This window comes from Pantherophis guttatus, chromosome 3, assembly GCF_059756535.1.
Source record: "Pantherophis guttatus breed Tessera chromosome 3, ASM5975653v1, whole genome shotgun sequence".
Taxonomy (NCBI): Eukaryota; Metazoa; Chordata; class Lepidosauria; order Squamata; family Colubridae; genus Pantherophis; species Pantherophis guttatus.
This window is the reverse complement of record NC_142065.1, coordinates 215,110,707-215,130,357: the sequence shown is the minus strand read 5'-3', so window position 1 is coordinate 215,130,357 and position 19,651 is coordinate 215,110,707. Positions and strand designations below refer to the sequence as shown.

Sequence of the window (19,651 nt, the reverse complement as noted above, 5' to 3'; positions counted from 1 at the left end):
CAGGAACGAGCTGAACGAGCACTTGGAGACCATCGACTCCAGCCTGGACCACCTGCAGAACATGCTGACCACCCACAGCTTCAGCGTGGACACGAGCGCCTTGCTGGACGTAAGCCCTCCTCCCGGAGCCTCGGGCAGCGGGGGGGCTTCAGGGCGAGTGGACCTTCCCCCCTAACCCCAGCTCCCCTTCCCCTCCTCTCCCAACAGCTCTTCAGCCCTTCCATGGGGGTGACGGACATGAACCTGCCGGATCTGGACAGCAGCCTGGCCAGCGTGAGTCTGCGTTGGCAGAGACCACCCCCACCCCCTCTCCAGCAGGCCCTGATCAGACGAGGCTGAGCTGCCCCCTCGGTCCTCCCTCCCTCACCCGGGGGCTTCTTTCCCTTCAGAGGGGCCGGCCTCTGGCCGTAGATGTGACCGGCTTTTGGCTCATAGGCCTGTCGGCAGAGGCTTCCCTCTCGGTGGGAGCACCCGGGGGCATGCTGATTGCCAGGAAGCGGCGCAGAGCCAAAGGGGCCCCTCCTCTGAGCACTGAGAGTGGCCGCTGCAGGAACAAGGAATGGGGGAAGGAAGGAGCGTGGGGTGGGGACATGGTCTCTTGCTTGGGTGCATCTGTGAGGGAGGGGCTCCCCCGGCATCTCACCCCTGAGGGGCTCTTTTGCAGATCCAGGAGCTCCTCTCCTCCCAAGAGCAGCAGAAGCCAGCCGAGGGAGAAGACGCCACGACAGACGCAGGTGGGCACTGGGCTCTGCATGCTGGGCCAGCCCAGAGGGGCCAGCTGGAGCAGGGGGGGGTGCTGTCTGGGGAGACCCCAAGAGGCCCGAGGGCAGGCAGGCCGTGGCTGGCTCAGGGATTCTGGGGGTCCACAGTAAAGTTGGCATAGTTGCCAGAGCTGCCCCCGCCCCCGATCCAAGGGCTTCTGGGGCTTTTGGCTGTGGCCTTCCTGCCTTTCCCTCCCCTCTGATCTGTGTCCCCTGCCCCTTTTCTCTGCCTTGCCAGGCAAACAGTTGGTACATTACACGGCCCAGCCCTTGTTCCTGGTGGACTCCAACACGGTGGACGTGGGCAGCGCGGATGTGCCCATTTTCTTCGAGCTGGGCGAAGGACCGGGCTTCCCAGAGGGGGAGGACTGCTTGGAGGACCCCAGCCTCTCCCTGCTCTCTGGGACGGAGCACCCCAAGCCCAAGGACCCCGCGGTCTCCTAAGGCCCAGCTCAGCCGGGAAGGCCTGCCGCAGCCACCGCCTGCCCTGCCGCGGGGCTGAGCTCCTTCGGGACAAGGGGGCCGCTGCGTGTGTGCTTCGCAAGGCGGTGTGGTGGGCCCTGTTTCCGAGAGAGCGGCCCAGGGCAGGCACGGGGCGCGGAGGGACGTGGCCGTGGCGGCCAGAGGATGTTTGTCTCGCCTGCGTGACAGTCACTCTCCGTGTCTTGAAGGCGAAGCCGCCTGTCCGAGACTCGGTGGCTCCTCCAAGCAGCCGGCCGAAGGATGGAGGGGTCTCCGGAGGACGGCTGCAGCCCTGCCTCCTGGGGACCCCTGAGAGAAGGTTCCCCAGCCCCCACCTTTCCCCAGTGGGGTTTATTTTATTTCCCTTGGCTTAGCAGTGAAGGGTTTGTACATTTACATTTTGATTGTTACTAGAAAAATTGTATTTTGAATTTTTACATAAGAGAAGACGCTAGCCGCCCCTTCCTCTCTCTTCTCTCACAATATAAATATCTATATATACATGCTCAAATATATATATATCTCTACGGAACAGCCCATCCCGATATCAACTTTTATTGCCTTGGACGCCTCTGAAGCAGCTCCTTCTGGAGGGGAACTTGGGAGAAGACCGGCCGGCCGGCCTAGGAAGGGGGGTCAGGCAGTGGCCGGTCTGGTCCCAGTCCGACAGGCGCCTTGGGAAAAACACCTAAGCTCCCCTTGAGCTTGGCTTACATTTTGTGCCTGCACCCTGAGCCCCCCCCCGCCCTCTTGACTCCCTCCCACTGCACCTGCAGCTCTGAAAAGGTCTTGCAGAATCCCCTTGGGAAGGAGGCCGTGGGGCCCCCATGCCCGGCCCCCTCCTTCAATGCCTCTGACAAGGGACTGCCCCCTCCCCCACACTTGAAGTCATGGAAGCGGAAGCCAGGCCCCTTCCCTCTCACCACCACCCCCTCCCCCCCCCCCGGCTTTCCCAAGCTAAATGCCAGCCTGCTGCAGGGCTGGCCGTTGGTCTCCCCTTTCCCAGGCCAGGCTGGCGGATGACCAGCACCCAGAAAGGGCAGCCGTTGGGTGGCTCTTTGGGCTCAGCCTCAGCCAGTTCCAGCTTCCCAGCTGCCTTCGCCCTCATTGGGGCTGCCCAACCCTATCCCAGAGGTCAGCCAGGGAGCTGTTGCTCTGGGGGGGCCTGGCCTTGTGTGGCTGGCATCTGCCCTTGAGCCACTGCAGGCTGTCAGGGAACGGTGGGCCGATGGGCAGTGGTCCGAGACAGCGCAGAGTCAACCTTGAGATCCCCCACCCCCGGTGGCCCCTCCAGCAAGGGCGGCCAGCCTGCTTTCAGTCCTCCCGCGGAAGGCAAAAGAGGAAGGCCGGTGGGTCCGTGGCTTCCGTCTCCTCAAGCCTTCGTCCACCAGGCCCCATGAGCAGGTGGGGCTTGTGGGGGCAGCCGACCTGAAGGGGGAAGCAGGAGGGTCCGGGATGTTGGTGAAGGATGAGCCTCTTGGGATGAGCAGCTGCTTGTGGCCGTTTCTACTGGTCCCAGTCCCTTAACGCCCCCCCACACCCACTCCCCACCCCTTGATTTTAGAGGGGCGTTTCCTCCCCCCCCCCCACCTGTCACACCCCAGGTGTTGCAGGTCCTGCCTGGCTTCGTGACTCCTTTTTTCCCCACTTCTGGGGCAGGATCTGTGGCCACAACCACAATGAGCGAACCTGAAGTGATGCCGGAGGACGGCAGAGCTGAAAGGGCCCCATTTGGGTTCCACAGGATCTGAGGGCAAATTCTGGGATCCTCCCGCCTGAGGGCTGTTAGGTGGGCCTGGCCAAGCTGCGAGGCGGGTGCCCCATGGTTGTGGGGCACACAAGGAAGCAGCTTCCTGGCCGGGGGGGGGGTCAGCAACACGGAGACCCAGAGCGGTTTGTACATCTTTATTGATTACAGAGGCTGCCCGTCTCTACAGAAGGGGAGGTGCTGAAGGAGCAGCCAGGCAGAGCAAAGGCAGAGCCCACCACCACCACCTCTACGGGGTCAAGGGGAAGCCTGGAGCACACACACACACACATCTGACCAGGTCACCATCCATCCTCAAGAAACCTCCCCCCCTCCTCCTCCACAAGGCCCACCCCCCAAATCTTAAAAGATGGCCACTGGACGGCAGGTTTCCCAGCCTGCGGGGCTCTAGACAGACACGGTGGACCAAATAAAGCCAGGCCTGTTTTGGCATCCACTCCATAAAAGTCTTTGGGCCCACTTGTCAATCCAGGAAGGCCCCTCTGGAGCCCCTCTGGGGGTCTCGTCTCCATCTCAGGGAGCCTCCGTTGAGGCTCTGCAGATTGGGCCCATAATCCCTTCCCTCTGCAGGCATGCCCCCCCTCCCCCCTCCCCAGACAGGGAAGTCGTGATCTTCCGTCCCACCCGTAGGTGATCTAGCCAGGGCCACGAGTGGGCAGCAGAGAAGAGAGCACCATGGATGAACTGCCCACCCCCCAGCCCCCTTCCTTCAAGGAGACGCCGGCTCATGGGGAGATTCCCCAAGCAGAGGCCAGGGCAGCTGCGGGGGGGCCTGGAGGTGCTTAGGCCGAGACCGACAGGTTGGGGGTGGGCCCCGCTTGGTGCTGGGAGTCACCTAGTTTCCCCCCCCAAAGGGCCACTGTTGCTGCTGCTGCCAAGCGCTGATGGGTAAGGGGTTGGGGGCACATAGATATCTATGCTTTAGAGAACGGGGTGGGGGGAACAGTCCCCCTTTTGACTTGTGGACTTCAACTCCCAGAATCCCAGCACGGCTGGCTGAGGAATTCTGGGAGTTGGTCCATAGGCCCTAAAAGGGCCACTGCTTGAGAGGGAGGGCTGGCCAAATGGCCTTCCCTGGAAGAGCAGCTGCAGCCTCGCTCCTCTGGCCAGAGGACACGAAGATGCCGCAACCTCAGAGGAACATGCTGGTGCCATTGTCATCTTTCCCAAATTGCGCGCACACACACACACACACACACACACACACACGCCTATTCTGGGCCTAGCTGTGGCAGGAACCAGGGAATGGCTGAGCCAATGGATCCGGGTTAGATAGCACAAGAGCAGGCAGATCTTTGCGGTCGACCGGGGCATCTCAGGATCTTCCAGAAGGGTGGGAAGAGGTGGCAGCAGCCCCCCTCACATGCCTGTGGAGGAGAAGAGACCCTCGTTACCTTGCCCTGGAAGAAGCCGGGGTGGCCCTCGGGATTCCCCCCCCCCCGAGGGCTCAGCAGGACAGAGCTGGGTTTCGCCTCCAGGACCCCCCCAACCGGAGCGCTGCTTGGCTGACCTCCCCCCCAACTCCCAGAGAGCTTTCCTGGCCGTCCAAGCGGGGACCCTGTGCTCTACCCCCGAAGCAAAGTAAGTCATGCTGGGCCACCGACTTGGGCATCCCTGGGTGTCGGGCACCTTGCTGAAAGTCCCCCAGCAGCCAGAGAGGCAACCAGGAAGACAACCGAGGGCACACACACACCTCGCAAACTTGGGGGCTCTTTCCCCCACCTGGTGGGAAGAAGACACCCCCCCCCAGCAGGATTTGCCATTTGCAAACCCCCCCGATTTGCAACCTGCTCTTCCAAGGGGGTGAGGGAGGCAGAGCACTGCCAGGGACACTTATCTGGGGATGTCAGGGACTCTTCCGAATCGACTTCATGGTCCAAGCCTAGAAGGGAGAGAGACCCCGATGCAAGCACAGCCTCCCTGGCTCTAACTCCCCCCTCCCTGGCCAGCCCAAGCCCATAGGCAGGTGTGGGCCCCTCCCCTTGAGAGGCTGGGTGGAGGAGGAATGGTGCCAGAGCTGCCCCTTCCTCTCCGGATTCCCAACCCAGGGAGGACTTACTTTCCTGGGACTCGTGGGAGTGGGACGGCTCCTCCATGGCTGGGCCTGTGGAAACAAAGACCCCGTCTCTTCCCTGCCCAAGCACCAAAGCGTGGCGAAGGCGGCTGGCAGGAGAGGATGGCACCCAGCTTGTAGCTTTGCCAGCCAGGATGAGCGGCTGTTTTTTCTCTGGGAAGCAACCGCTTGAGAGGAGATGCCCAGAGAAGGTCCCTCTGGCCGGACTCCCACAGGACACCCTGGGCAGCCCGGGGCCCACCAGCCTTTGGGGCTTCCCTCCCAGCTGTGGGACACAGGGCCAAGCCCCCCTGCCCTGCCGCAGCCCACCCACCGCTCTGTGCGTCTCCGGGGAGGGGGTCCAGGCTGAAGGAGCCGAGGTTGGAGGCATCACTGTGCAGCAGGTCCCCGTTCATCTCCTCAGTGTGAGATCGATCGGCCTGCTCAAAGCTCACGGGGGCCCCACCTGCCCAAGAAAGAGCGGGGAGGAAGGCTGGGCCGGGGGCAATTTCCAGGGCAGGCGCCAGCCAAAGCAGGCTGCCCTGCAAAGAGCCGGAATGGGGGCAGAGAGTGCCCAGACTGCCCCGTGGCCTACCTGTCGTTGCTTGCTCCACAGGACTGGCGATCTCACCTGCAGAGAGAGAGGCAGAGGCATCAAAGGACGCCTGGCAGACAGATGAGGGAAAGCTGGCTGCTGGGGGGCTGCTGGGGACTGAGGTCAACTGGGATTCACCCTGGGCAGCTTCCTTCCCCTCCCCCCCTTGACTGCTTTGACCCTAAGTGAGCCCTGCTTTCTGGGGGGGGTCTCTTACTTTCTCCAGAGGCCTCCGATTTGCCAGCGATGAGGGGCTCAGAATTTGCCAAGGGCTCTGAAAAAGGGGAGAGGAAGAGGCTGGGCTCCCCCACTGGACATTTCCCCCATAACTCTTGCAAGGGGTCAGAAGCTGCTTTCTGCTTCTTGCCTCCCCCCCCTCCCCACAGCTTCTGGTGGGTCTCAGGGATTCTGAAAAAGTGGAGGCAGCCCAGGAACCGATCAGCTGCCAGGCCTGGGGGGGGGGTCCCCACATCATACCTGGGGTCTGGCTGGCGGCTGGGGATGGGGGCTCTGGCGAGCTCAGGGGCTCTGCGAAAAGAGGGAGGCAGGTGGAACAAAGGCCTGGAACGGGAGGGGCAGAGGGGGGGCTGCACAGCTAGGCTCGAGCCCACCGAAGCAGCTGTCCCGAGGGGCGCGCAGAGGCCCCTGGAGACGGAGCGCCCTCCCAGCCGATGGCGGCCTTTCCAGCGCGGTGCTCCCGCGGGAGACGGAGGGTCGGGGCGAGGTCTCGGGGTGGCCGCCGGAGCGGCCGCATCTCACCGTCGGCGGCCACCACGGCCAGGAGCAGGAGCGCGGCTGCCGCGAGGGCCAGGAACCTGCAGCGGAGGGCAGAAGGGCCGCGAGTCAAGGCGGGCGAGCGGGGCGCATGGAGCCGTCGGGCCCAGCCCCCGCCCTTCCTACCGGCCCAGGAGCGAGGCCAGCGGCTCGGGCAGCTCCTGAGGGCCCCGCGGGATGACGGGGAGCCCCGCAGCCCTCGCCCGCCTCCCGCCCCAGAGCGCCCACCTGTGCTGCGCCCGCATGACGCCGCTGGGCAGAAGGGCCGGCCGGGAGCCTTATATGGGCCTCGGGGGCCAGGGCGGCGCCAGGCCGGGTGGGGGCAGCCAATCCCCGGCTGGCAGAAAGGGGGGAGCGGCAAGCCCGCCGGGACCTCCCCCAAGCACGGGGCAGGGGGCGCCGAGCCGGCCGAGGATGGCAGAAAGGAAGCGGCGCCGCAGGTAGCCGGGGAAGCCGCCTACTGCCCAGCCAGCCCGGGCGAGGCGAGCGGTGGGCCGCCCCAAGAGTGGGGCCCCGGCTGATGCGGCCGCCGTCCTCCGCCTCCTTCGGAGCAACCGGGCCCGTGGAAGGGTCGGCGGGGGGGCTCAGGTTGCCTGCCTAAGGCCGGGTCTCGGGGGCTGAGCTGGCGCACCACCCCCGTCCCCTGCAGCCCCCCGGGGTTTCCGCCTCGGCCCCTCCCCAACCCAGAGTTAGGCAATCGGGGGATGGTCGGGCTGGGTGGTGACCCCCCCCCGAAAGTCGGCCGGGAGGAGCAACCGGGAGAACAAAGCGCCCTTTGTGTCGGTCCGGCTCTCAAGCGACTTCTGCCCGGGCGGGGGGGGGAGCTGGAGAGGCGGCCTCTTCTATCCCGCCGGCCCACCTGCGGGCGGGTCTCAGGTCGGACTCGGGTCCGCGCAGGGAGGGAGGGCAGGAGCGGGGGCGGCTGGGGGTCTCTGGGCGTCCTTTCTGGCGCTAGACGCGGCCGGCAGCTCTGGCCCCGGTGGACGGCAGGGGCGCCTCCGCCTCTCTCCCGTGCCCAGGGCTCCCTTCGGGGCCGCTCTTGCTCATCAGCCCAGCCAACCGCCGCCCCCCCGGCCCGTTTTTCGCCTTAGCCCGCACAGCCCCGGCTTGACTCCTGCTCTGGGCCGGTCTCAGCCGGGAAACTCGGCCTCACTTCCCCGACGGAAGGCCGGGCGGGGACAGCTCAAGGAGGCCGCGAGGAGGGCGATCGGTGCCCCCCTTGGCATCTGCCCGCCATCAGTTGGCGCTGGAAGGGAGCCGGGTCTCCCCAGGGCCCTTTGAGGGAGGGCGAGGGCTCTCTGGCCAGGCCGAGGGGCGCTGGGCGGCGAGCGGGCCGGGCACGGGGTGCTCTCCCTGGGGCGTCCAGCGGGGCCCCCTTCGTGCCAACTCTGCCCCAGCAGCACCGCGGCGGCTTAGGCGGCCCCCGTGTGCGGCAGGAGGCGGCGCTGCGGGCGGGCCGGGGGTCAGCGAGGCGGCAGTGGGGCCGAGGTGGGACCCCCTCCCCCCCGCTGGCCCTGCAGAACAAGGCGGCCTTTGCCAAGCTCAATGCGCCTTTGTCTGCCTTGAAAGGGGCCCTGGGGCGGAGCGGACTCACCTGCCCGTGTCCGCCCCCGTAATGAGGGGCCAGGTAGGCACCTGCCCGTCTCCCCGAGGCTGGGAACTGCCGGCCGCTCTGGCTGCGAGGGCGGGGGTCCCAGTCTGGCCCAGGCGGGCGGGGCGGCTTCCCTTCCGGCTCTGCTCTCTTCGCCCGACGCCCCCTCGCCCAAGCGGGAGCGGAGCGTCCTTGGAGGGCACCGGACCGCACAGCTGCCTTGCTTGGACCTTCCCTCCCAACGGCCTGCTGGGGTCCCGGGGCAGCCAGATGGCCGATGGACCCTGTAGGGATGCCCGGCCGGCGAAGGGTCAGCTGGAGGGGAGGGGGCTCCCCGCTTCCTTTTCCCTTCCGAGGCTTTGGGCAGCCTGGTCAGCCTGGGCTGATGACCCACTTTTGCTGAAGGTGGGCCCTCTGCCGCCGCCCCCCCCGCCCCCCCCCCCAAGGCTGAACCGGCTCTTGGTTCTTTGACGGGCCCTACTGCCCTCTGGTGGCCCTGAGCAGCACTGCAGCACGAGGTCCTTGGGTCTACCTCCAAGGACTTGCTCAAGGAGAATTTGTATAAGATGTTTTACAGGTGGCATCTACCCCCGACGAGAGTAGCCAGAATGTTCAAGAACAAATAAGAAAAGTGTTGGAAATGTCATCAGACACTGGGCTCATATTACCATATGTGGTGGACATGTGTAGAAGCTAAAAGATACTGGACTAAAATCCACACATGGTTGGAAAAAATGACAAAAAAACACATAGATTTTAAACCAGAGATTTTTTTTATGAGGAATTGTGCCAGAAACATACAATAGAGAATTGAGATATTTGATTGTGAATGTATTGACAGCGGTTAGAATTGTGTTTGCTAAAAACTGGAAAAATGAGAAAATACCAATACAAGATAATGTTATTAAGAAAATTATGGAATGTGCTGAAATGAATAAATTGACATTTGAAATTAGAGAACAAGAAGATAAACAATATTACAAGATATGGGACTTATTTTATCAATGGCTAGATACTAAAACATGGAAATGAAATATGAAATCTAAAATGAATGTTATAATATGTGAAGATAATTTTTTCTGGAATGATGATGCCATTGTTAGATAAATAACAAATGAGGATAATGATACAAAGATATATATTAGGTTGATGATATGAGAAATTAGACAATTAGTAAAATATGAATATGGGGACGAAGCACAAGGAATTTGTAACCGACCGACACACTGTTTGCAATTGTTATGGAAGATGGATTTTTTATGTTTTGTTTAAAAATTAAAAAAATTAAAAAAAAAAAAGCTTGCCTGACCCCCTTTGGAAAGCAAATGGGGCAGGGCTGGCAGTAGCACTCCCTGGGTGGGAGGGGATTGGGGAGTTTTCTTCTGGGTGGGACTTGGAACCCCGAGTCTGCTCTGCAAATTTGGAAGTCTGCCTGAACTGAATCAGGGTGAAATTTGCCCTGGATACTGAGTGTTGGACAGTGAACAGATGGGGGGGGGGGAATCCTTGGTAGCAACAGCAGAGAAGCTGTGTGTGTGTGTGTGTGTGTGTTTGACTTTCCCAGCCTGGCTTGTAGCCCCCAGACTCATCAATGAAGATTCTGCTCATTCTGACTGCTGACTCTGCCCCCACCCGCAAAGATGGAATTGTAAAATTGATGCAATTCTGCTGCTCTGGAAAAGGAACACCCCCCACTTTGCTCTTGTGAAAGAAAGCAGAGAACAGCTGGACACCTTAAAAAAGACCTGCCAACCTTATATAACTTGTGGCAAAAGAAAATGGAGCTTAAATGCCACAGAGGGGATCAGCTGGATATAGAAAAGGGACAGCAATAAAGAGGAGACCCCGCTGTTGCCAGACCACCTCCCGCCAAGGCTGACCTGAAGCACAATCTCCCGGGCTGGGGGGGGAGACAGCATGGAATCAAAATCACGTGAAGTCTTAGTACCGCTTTATAAAGCCTTAATAAGGCTCCACCTGGAATCCTGCGTCCAGTTTTGGTCACCACATTACAAAAAAAAGAAATGTTGAGACTTTGGAAAAAGTGCAGTGAAGAGCAACTAGGATGTTTAAAGACAAACCTATGAAGAACGGTTGCAGGATTTGGGTACGGCCACTGGCCAGTCTAGAGAAAAGAAGGACCAGGGGGGACATGATAGCAGTCTTCCAATATCTCAGGGGCTGCCCCAAAGAAGAGGGAGGCAAGTTATTCTCCAAAGCACCTAAGGGCAGGACAAGAAGCAATGGGTGGAAATGAATAAAAGAGAGAAGCAACCTGGAATTAAGGAGAAACTTCCTAACAGTGAGGACCATTAACCAGTGGAACAGCTTGCCACTAGAAGTTGTAGGTACTTCATCACTGGGGGTTTTCAAGAAGAGACTGGACAGCTACTTGTCTGAAATGGTTCAGGGTCTCCTGCTTGAGTAGGGGTTGGACTAGAAGACCTCCAAGGTCCCTTCCAGCTCTATTCTGACTAGGACTGGGGGGGAGGGGCCTCTTGGCAGCTTTTGTGGCAGGGCCAGTGCCAACAATCCCAGTGGTGGTGGGCCCCTCCGGGGTGCCATTAGCTGGGGCAGCTGGAGTTGCAGGGGTCTCCCGAGTGGAAGAAGCCATAGATGCTGACCAGGGGGAATATAATGAGAGCCCCCACCATGGAGCCCAGCTGGACCACAGCCCCACACCAGACCAGGGAGCTGCGTCCCTCATCGCGCAGAATCTTGCCAATCATCAGCTTGACGTAAGAGAAGAGGCCGATGAAGAGGACCCAACAGAGGACCTGAACAAAAAGGGAGGGAAGCAGTCAAGCCTTGGGCGTCTCCCTGGTACCACAGCCTGCCCCACCCCAGAGGGCCACAAGGGGGCCTCACTCCCCACCTCCCATGCTCAGAGGGATGCTGGGGCTGCCCAAGGGAGGATGGCTGTGCGTGGCCAGCTTGACCCTTCAGGCGTCCCCCACTCTGGGCAACCGTGACTGCCTCGTGCACAGTTGTAGGCATTCCCTGCCCCTTTGGGCAGCCTTCTGAAGGCTGGGATAGGCCCCCACCTTGATCCCCCCCCACAAGCACTTCAGGCACAGCCTCCCCGCCTCAGTTGTAGGCTCCCCCTCCTGTTCCTCCAATTGCTCTGTGTGGGTGGACTCCTCACTCCTGGGCAGCTGGTCCCAAAATAGACTAAACCCAATTGAAGGTGCCACTGTCCTCCTCTGTTGTCGTTGTGAGATGCGGCATTGTGTGTCGAAGTGGAAGCTGCCCAGCCGCAGGCTCTGCCATTCTAGACCTCTGACTTGAACCAAACAGCTTTTCTGAATAAGCCGCAACTAGCTGAGCTCAACCCCGTCACCCGCACGAGCCACGGAGGCTGCGTTCACACAATACACCAAAGCCAAGAGGCCCCACTGCAGCTGAAGGGGCCCCGTCAAGTGGGCCAGGGCAGGGATAGTGACCAGCTGGGCAGGCTTGGCTCAGGCACGCAGACCCTTCCCCAGCCGACCCCCCTGCAGCCTTGGGGAGTGGGGTGGGGCGGGGACTTACGATGAGGAGAATGCCGAGGGGCGAATGGAGCAGGGGCGGGCAGGGGCTGAGAGATGCCGTGCTGATGATGTAACAGGCCAGGAGGGATCCAGCCAAGGAGAGGAGAGCCAGCAGCCTCAGAGACCTGAAACGGGGGGGGGGGGACACAGGTGGGAAAGGAGGCAGCGGGTGACTCCCACACCGACCTGCCTGCCTGGTGCAGCCTGGGAAACCCAACTCCTGCCCCCAGTTCAGAAACCCCTGTGCTTGGAGGGCTCTTGGGATGTGGGGCCTGTCTCTTCAGGACAGAAAAGCCTCTGTCTGTCTGTCTGTGTGTGTGTGTGTGTGTGTGTGTGTGTCCTCCTGTGCTGCCACCTCCCACCAGTGCAAAATGAAAGGAGAGCATCATTATTCAGACCTACATTTCCCATGAGCCAGATTCCCTGGGAGGAGGGGGTCTTCCACCAACTTCACCCTCCCCTCTGCACTGCTGCCCACCTGAAGCCTGCTCTGCTGAGACCCACCTTCCTCTTCCAGGAGAAAACAAGCCCACGTGGGGAGGGTCCCATTGACCTGGGGCCCTGGATGGGCTCTCCTTTTTCAGGGTCTGGGAGGAGGCTGGGCAGGACGCCACTCAAAATGGGAAGCTGCTTTATTAGGTGCTCCTTTCCTCAAACCAGAACATCCCCCCCCCCACCGGCAGATTCTCTGGCCACAAAGGTGGGCTGCCCACCCAACCTCAGGGGAGTTGCACAGCTGCCTTGAAGGTGCAGCGTTGGCATCTGGGCACCAAGGGTCTGGGTCTACCTGAAGGAGGGTCTTGAGAGTCAGGTTAGGTTTGGTAAGGGAGGACGTCCTTCTAAGCCCCCTCCCCGGCGTCATTCCTGCCCCCCAGCTGGGAGACAAGCGCTTTGGGTAAGGGGTGCCCAGCGCAGCTATGTAGGCGGCCAATGAAATGGGAGTTTTGGGGCAGCCCTCTGTCTTCACTGTTGCCGGGAGATCATCCGCCAAAGAGCCCCCGATTGAAATCTCTCCCCACTGGTTCTCAGGGGCCTGCTGGGCTGCCCCTGTGTGGCCAGTTCCCACCCTGGGACTGGGGCTGGGGCCTCCCTAGCATGGCTCCGCTCACCTGCTGACCAGGAACATCCCGAGGAAACAGGCCAACGGGTTGGCCAGGCTGCCCAAGGTGGCTGACAGGTGGTAGGCGAGGCGGCCGTAGGGCAGGCAGGAGTAGGACTGCAGCGGAGGGAGGAGGCCGTTGGTCAGTGCGTTGGCCCAGGCCATCAGCCCAAAGACGCAGGCCTTCTGAGCACGGGAGGAGACCGGGCCGCAGCGGGAGTCGATGGCCCTGAGCGCGCGATGTCCCGTCACGGTGGCTGCTGCGCCATCCGGGCTCCCTTGCTGGACACGGTACCCCTTTGCCAGCCCAGGCAGGTGGTTGAGGACGAGGAAGGCTGCCAGGCTGAAGGCCATCATGGCACTCAGCAAGAGGAAGAAGGTCCGGACGGAGAAACGGGCCTCCTGGTACTCGGCCAGCACCTCTGTGGTGCCATTGCCCGCCAGGCTGGCATTGACGCAGCGAGCCATGCTGACCCCCTGCCCCAGCGCCACCAGCCCCGGGAAGAGCCCGCTCAGCCCCTCCCCCACGAAGTAGCTGGTGAGGTGCTGAGGTGGCAGCCGGCGCATGTAGGGCAGGAAGGTGACGGAGGAGGTGCAGTCCACCAGGGCCAGGAAGAAGAGCAGCACCAGCAGCGCCAGGCTGTACTGGGAGGCGCCCAGCGGCCGCGTCTCCTGCCAGAAGAAGGCCAGCAGGAGGCAGGCCAGGCAGCCCAGGGCCAGCAGCCCGTAGATGACGCCCACCTCGTCTGCCCGGCCCCGGAGGAAGCGGTGCGCCAGGGTGAAGGCCAGGGGCCCCAGGTTGGCCAGCTGGATGATGATGGTCAGGTAGGTGGGCAGGAGCCAGCCCTCAGGCACGCGGGGCACAAGCAGCGGCAGCTCCACCCACACGCCGTTGATGGCCACCCAGGAGCCGGTGCCCAGCAGGCAGACCAGCAGGTGGACTAAGAAGCCCATCCTCCTGAGCGGGCTGTGCTCAGATCGATGTAGCTCCTAATATGCGATGCCTGAATCCAGTTGTGCCAAGACTGCGGGGTGCCAAGGGGTGTCGCCTCCCTCCTCCTTCAGAGGCTCTGATGCGCCCGGATTTTATTTCACTGCAGGAAATAAAGGAAGAGTAGGAGGGAGGAAACGGGGGGACGTTTAATAAACAAAACACAGTTCAGCCCCATGGAAATCAGGGAAACAGATCACTGAGCTGCGTCCGTTAAAATGCAGGCAATCCTCCACTTCATACCACAATTTGAATAGTCACTAACCGAATGGACGTAAGTGGAAGGTTTCCCGTGTTGTAGCTCCATCTCTCTGCAGCCGAAATGGCTGCGCTGATCAAGGACAGGAATGGCTTGCCCTGAAGGAGGGAAGAGCCACCTCCGGCCCTGCCAGCCCAGCTCAGCCGTGCCCCCTCCTGTCCACGGGGCTTTCCCCCTGTGCCACCTCTGGCCTGGGTACGAAGGCACCTTCCCTGCTAGCCACTCTGCACAGGCTTCCCCAGTCAGCGTGGACAAGGGGGGGGGGGAGCTGAGTGAGACATCTGAGGTGGAGGTGTCCAACCTTGGGCTCTTCAAGACGCACCGACTTCAACTCCAGAATTCCCCCGACAGCCGCCTTGAAGGGGCCAAGGCTGGCCACCCCTGGTCTAAGGCAACGTTTGTCACGCTGGCTGGGGAATTCTGGGAGTTGAAGTCCACACATCTTTTGCTTGCAAAGCTCTGCTCTGCTCTGCTTGGGTCAACCAGCAGCTCTCCGACTACGGTTTCTCTCCTTGTGGCCCCTCCTGTTGAAGAGCAGGCTGACGGAGAAGAGCCCCCCCATCCTCCCTCTGCTAGTCAGCTGCCTGAGGAGGATGCATGAAAAGGCTTTCCAAACAGCAGCTAAGCAGCACGAGGGAAGCAGTTGTGCCCTGAAGCATCAAGAGAGGCCGTGTTGCACATGAGGCCCCTTCCCAGCCCGACCAAAATAGATTGCACAGAGAGAGAGAGAGATTCTGTGCCATGGAAGTTAGATAAGAGACTAACAGGCTTGGGAGGGGCCTTGGAGGTCTTCTAGCCCAATCCTCTGTCCATGGTGGGAGACCCTCTATACCATTTCAGACAAAGGGCTGTCCAATCTCTTCTTAAAAGCTTCCAGTGTTGGAGCACCCACGGAACTTCTGGTGGCAAGCTGTTCCACTGATGAATTGTTCTCACTGTCAGGAAATCCCTCCTTAGTACTAGGTTGTCCCTCTTCTTTCTCTTCTTCTCCTCTTAAATTTGTCTGTTCCCCTTTACATGTTTGTAGGACAGTTTAGGGCCACTTCCACAGCCCTGTGAGCAAATTCCATCCATCGAATAGACGGGAAGCAATCATATATATTTAATAAATCAATTTGTATTTAGCTCACCGTCTTTTCCCCTGCTCTGTGCCAGGTCTCTCATTCTGGAGGGAGGGAGGGGAAAACCACTGGAGGCAGCAGCCAAGAACCATGGCTTCCTTCCATCCTTCCAGGGTTTATGAAGGCAGAGGGGGGGAGGGGGAGGGGGAGGGGGAGGGGGAGGGGAGGGGTCCCCATTCACGGAACCCACAAGCAGGATTCTTCGGATTGCCTTGCTCTGATTTCCTGAAAGCCACAAGCACTGCAAGCAGCCCCAGGAACTTCGCAGGTTGTCTGCATCCTCTCACCAGATTTGAACGGTCTGTTGGCTTTCAAAGCATGGCTTCTGTCAACGTTAATAGTGGCAGTTCCAGTTTTCCTCCTCCTCCTCTCAAGCAGGGCGAGGAGGTTTGGCCCAGAGAGCTTCTCCCTGTCTCCTTCAGGCCAGGCCACCAATTCTTGGCCAGGGTCCAGTGAGCCACCCAAATATTGTCAGAGCCCAGGGCTGGCTCCAACTTGACCCTTTGAAAACCTGATCCCTTGTGGCTGTGCCATTGGTCTGCCTCCCCCCCCTCATAGCCAGCCAGGGCACGAGGGGCACCCACCACGCAGCTTCCCTGTGCAAAGCAAGGCCAGCAGGGAGCCCATTTGCTGCGTTGAGCTGAGATCTACCCTGCTCCCCTTGGAGATCTCCCACCAGGCCCTCGTTCGTTGCTCTGGTGAGGAGCCGGTTGGACGGGCCATTGCAGCCCCCCCCCCGGGCACTTCTTTCTGGGCCAGGGAGGGGCAGTGTATTGGGGAGGGTGGATGGCCTTGGAGGAGGGGAAGGGAGGCTGTCCAGGAAGCCACCAGAGAAGAGGGGCAGGAGCCCCCCGTCGCTTCGTGGTCAGAGGAAGGAACTCAGGAAGGACCCGTCCTAACGGGACAAGGAAGTTTGTTCTTTCCGACTTGCAGGACTCTGTCCATGGAGCCTTAGGGTGAAGTGGAATCAATTCCTCTGCTTGCGTTTCCTGCCTGCTTTACCCGGGAAGACGGACAGGTGGGGAGCACCGGCCAAAGCCCAAAACAAGGGATGCTATAAGTGTGCTATGGGCGGGGGAGGGGGGAATGCCATGGCCCACGGAGCTGCCAGCCTGGGTTCAAGACCCGAGTACCATGCAAAGGGCTGAGCCGCCATCCTTGCCACAGTTCCTGCCCATCTAAGAGTTCGAAAGCATGCCAAAGCGAGTAGATAAATAGGTACCACTTTGGTGGGAAAGTGACAGCGTTCCGTGTGCCTCGGTGTATAGTCCTGCCGACCACATGACCAGGGAGGAGTCTTTGGACAACCGAGACATGGGGATGAGCACCGCGCCCAGAGTGGGGCACGACTGGGCAGGGGAACCCTTTATGTGGGCTACATGGGCTCCCATATGTAAATCCTGAGAGATGCAAACCCCTCCTGCTTGTTCCTCAGAGGAAGCAAAGGGTCACCTTCCTCAAACTCCCCCTCAACCCCCAAAGGGGCAGCAGGAGCCGCTTGCCCAGGAGGGCCAAGGCAGCAAGGAAACCAGCCTGGTCAGAAGCTTGGCAGAGACATTGGGGCATGAAACATGGCCACGTGCCAGGCAGGCGCCCTCACTGCTGCCACAGGGGCTGCTCCCGCTGGGGAACAGGGAGAAAGGGCACCCGCACCTTCGGCAGCCCCCAGCCCTCCCCAGGCTGCCTCTTACCAGACGGAGGGAGCCTCCGACTCGCCTCAGTGGCTGCCCTCAGGAGGAACCGGCTGCCTTCTCTTCCTATCCGGAGATCTGCTTCCCTGGCTCCGCAGACGCCACCCAGGCCTTGCCCAGAAGGCGTGGTGCTCGTGGACAGCCCTGGCCTTTTCCTCTGGGCAAGGCTTGGCAGTGGAACCTCAGCAGGCTGAGCCCCAAAGGGTTGTAGTCAAACAGCAGCCTGCGGAGCTGGCAGTGGAGTCGGACAGCGAGGAGGCTGAGGAAGAGCTTGGGCCAGTCCTGGAGGCTGGGAAGGCCCGGATGAGGGCTCTGCTTGGACCCCAACACTCGGCCACCACTTCCGTCTCCGGTTTTAAAGCCATATTATTTTGTGTTTCCTGTCATGAGCAAGGAAGTCAACCTTATTTCCTTTTCATGCAGCTAGTCCTCAACTTACAACCACAATTGAGGCCAAAATTCCTGTTGTTAAGTAAGACAGTTGTTGAGTTTTGCCCCATTTTACGACCTTTCTTGCCACAATTGTTAAGTGAATCACTGCAATTAATAAGTGAGTAACCCGGTCGCTAAGTGAATCCGGCTTCCCCAATTGCTTGTCAAAAGGGGATCATGTGACCTTGAGATAGAGCAACAGTCGTCCGTACGAGTCAGTTGCCAAGCATCTGAATTTTGATCACATGATCAGGAGATGCTACAGAGGTAACTGTGAAAATATGGTCATAGCTCACTTTTTTCGGATCCATTGTAACTGTGAATGGTCACTAAATGAACTGTCGTAAGTCGAGGACTCCCTGGCTCTCTTGGGGGGGGAGCTGCGTTCTCTCAGGAGAGGCTGCTTGCAAGGAGACAGGAGGCGGGTGCAGCTGGGGACTCCCCTTGCCCCCCAAATGAAGCCCCGGTCCCAGCTGTGCAGAGCCGGCCAAGGGGCTCTCAGGGCTGCTGAACCGAGTCTCTGAAACCTCCTGCTGGAGAACCTCTAAGGGGCACAAAAACATCCCTCAATGGTCAAAAAGGGGAAGGGGCAGTCCAGGAACCCGTGTCCTGGGAAGGCACCCTAGGAGGGGGCATCCGGCAGCGGAGGAGCCAGCCTGGGTCCATCAAGGGCACTTCTCTCCCCTGAGGGGGTGGGCTGGACTTGAGCTCACTTGGCCAAGACCTCTTGCCCTGCCCTGCTGGATGAGGTGGGCGGGGGAGGGGCACCGGGTGGTACTTCAGCCTGGGAGATTTGGAATAGAATAGAATAGAATAGAATAGAATAGAATAGAATAGAATAGAATAGAATAGAATAGAAGAGTTGGAAGGGACCTTAGAGGTCTTCTAGTCCAACCCCCTGCCCAGGCAGGAAACCCCACACCACTTCAGACAAACGGTTATCTAATCTCTTCTTAAAAACTTCCAGTGTTGGAGCATTCACAACTTCTGGAGGCAAGGAGTTCCAGTGGTTAATTGTTCTGTCAGGAAATTCCTCCTTAGTTCTAAGTTGCTTCTCCCCTTGTTCAGTTTCCATCCATCGCTTCTTGTCCTGCCCCCCTCAGGTGCTTTGGAGAATAGTTTGACCCCCCCCCTCTTCTTTGGAGAAGCCCCTCAGATATTAGAAGATGCTATCATGTCACCCCGGTCCTTCCTTTCATCAGACTAGACATTCCCAGTTCCAGCAACCGTTTCTTCCTATGTTTTAGCCTCCAGTCCCCAATTGGTTGGCCAAACGCCTGAAAAGTCTGCCTGGAAATGGTTCTGCCTCGTCGTGAAGGGAAGAGCCAGTGGGGTCCCCCAGGACTCCGTTCTCTGTTCAGTTCTGCTCACCATCTTCAGCAACCAACTGAAGGATGGCTGCACAGGCAAGATTTGAAGAGGACGCCACGCCGAGGGGATCGGATTGTACCGTAGATAGAAGAAAAGAAACCCACAAGCCCAAATGGGCCCACGATCCCGTCAGATCCCACAGGACGATGCTTGGCTGTGATAAGGCTCCCTTCATACATCTTGGGGGGCGGGGGGGGGGGATTGCAGGCCTTAGCACAGGACCGGAAGGATCAAGTGGTGGTAGCCCAAGAGACCCAGCAGACACCAGCAAAACCTGAGCGCGCAGCCTGATGCAGCAGCTGAAAAGGCCAAAGCGGTTGTGAACTGCAGAAAGGGAAGCCTTGTGGCCGACTGACTGGAGGGAACGTGCCAATGAGGCCACATTTTGGGTGCTGCATCTATTTCTTCCGCTGCACAAACGACCAAGGAGTGGAGAAAAAGTGGAACAGGCCCAGACCAGAGGAGGACTTTGCTGAGAAGATCTGCAACCAGGCCCTCTAAGAACGGCAAAGGAGTTGGGCATGTTTCATTTCAATTTCTGTATTCAATTTCAATTCCAATCATCACAAAAAAAAGAGAAAAAAAAAATGCAGATCACACTAGATCCTTTTCCTGATCCATCCTCGCAGGGCAGCAAGAGCCCCCCCCCTTCTCCCTCTGCTGTGGGTCCAGCTGAGCTGGCAGCACAGCCCTGGCTCCAGAGACCAGATCACCCAGGGAAGGGGCAGGGCTGGCATCCTCCATTGGAGGCTGAGGGGCCCCTGCAACGCGAGGGGGCAGCTCCCCCTCCTCATGCCACAACCCACAGCAGGCAGGCAGGCAGGCAGGCCGGCGTAGAAGACAAGAGGCTGCACTTTGGCAAAGCCCCCTCAGGCCCTACCCAAGTGGCTGCGAGCGGAGGGTCTCTGGCAGAAGGGGGCCCAAGGAGAGAACGAGGGAATTGCACCATCATGGTATTCAGGAAATGGGCTCAACTCTTGTAAAAGGGAAGCAGATTTGCAGCAACCAACTGGAGCAGAACCAAGCAAGGAGAGGAGAGGAGCGAGGGAGGGTGGGAGGGAGGGGCCAATGGATTTCTAGGCAATAATGAAGTCAAGGGCAGAAGCCGTTTTCTCCCCACCCAAAGGCTGCTGCCGAAGCCATGGAGGGCCGG

General features: G+C 59.8%; 3 protein-coding genes across 4 annotated transcripts in view; 1 reads left to right on the top strand and 2 right to left on the bottom strand.

Annotated features, from left to right (window-relative positions):
- Positions 1 to 1,760, top strand: part of HSF1 (heat shock transcription factor 1) — a 37,832-nt gene extending 36,072 nt beyond the window's left edge. For both annotated transcript variants that reach the window (XM_034420024.3, XM_034420023.3), the window contains 4 exons: positions 4 to 109; positions 208 to 273; positions 665 to 734; positions 1,000 to 1,760. In XM_034420024.3, the coding sequence (XP_034275915.1) occupies positions 4 to 109; positions 208 to 273; positions 665 to 734; positions 1,000 to 1,205 (448 nt within the window). In that variant the 3' untranslated portion in view covers positions 1,206 to 1,760. The remainder of the gene's footprint in view (positions 1 to 3; positions 110 to 207; positions 274 to 664; positions 735 to 999) is intronic.
- Positions 1,761 to 4,220: 2,460 nt separating this feature from the next.
- LOC148114998 (uncharacterized) lies at positions 4,221 to 8,315 on the bottom strand (the record flags this gene model as incomplete). Its single annotated transcript, XM_087890776.1, has 9 exons — positions 4,221 to 4,361; positions 4,832 to 4,873; positions 5,051 to 5,095; positions 5,379 to 5,510; positions 5,640 to 5,675; positions 5,857 to 5,913; positions 6,117 to 6,167; positions 6,399 to 6,454; positions 8,008 to 8,315. Coding segments are annotated over 9 exons (738 nt in total), but the record flags the coding sequence as incomplete, so codon positions are not given.
- Positions 8,316 to 8,758: 443 nt separating this feature from the next.
- LOC117666947 (riboflavin transporter 2-like) lies at positions 8,759 to 14,247 on the bottom strand. Its single transcript, XM_034420031.3, has 4 exons — positions 13,890 to 14,247; positions 12,644 to 13,727; positions 11,536 to 11,659; positions 8,759 to 10,781 (listed from the first exon to the last, which is right to left on the bottom strand). Exons 2-4 carry the CDS (start codon positions 13,585 to 13,587, stop codon positions 10,569 to 10,571), a joined length of 1,281 nt encoding a protein of 426 aa, XP_034275922.2. The 5' UTR covers positions 13,588 to 13,727; positions 13,890 to 14,247; the 3' UTR covers positions 8,759 to 10,568.
- Positions 14,248 to 19,651: the final 5,404 nt, after the last annotated feature.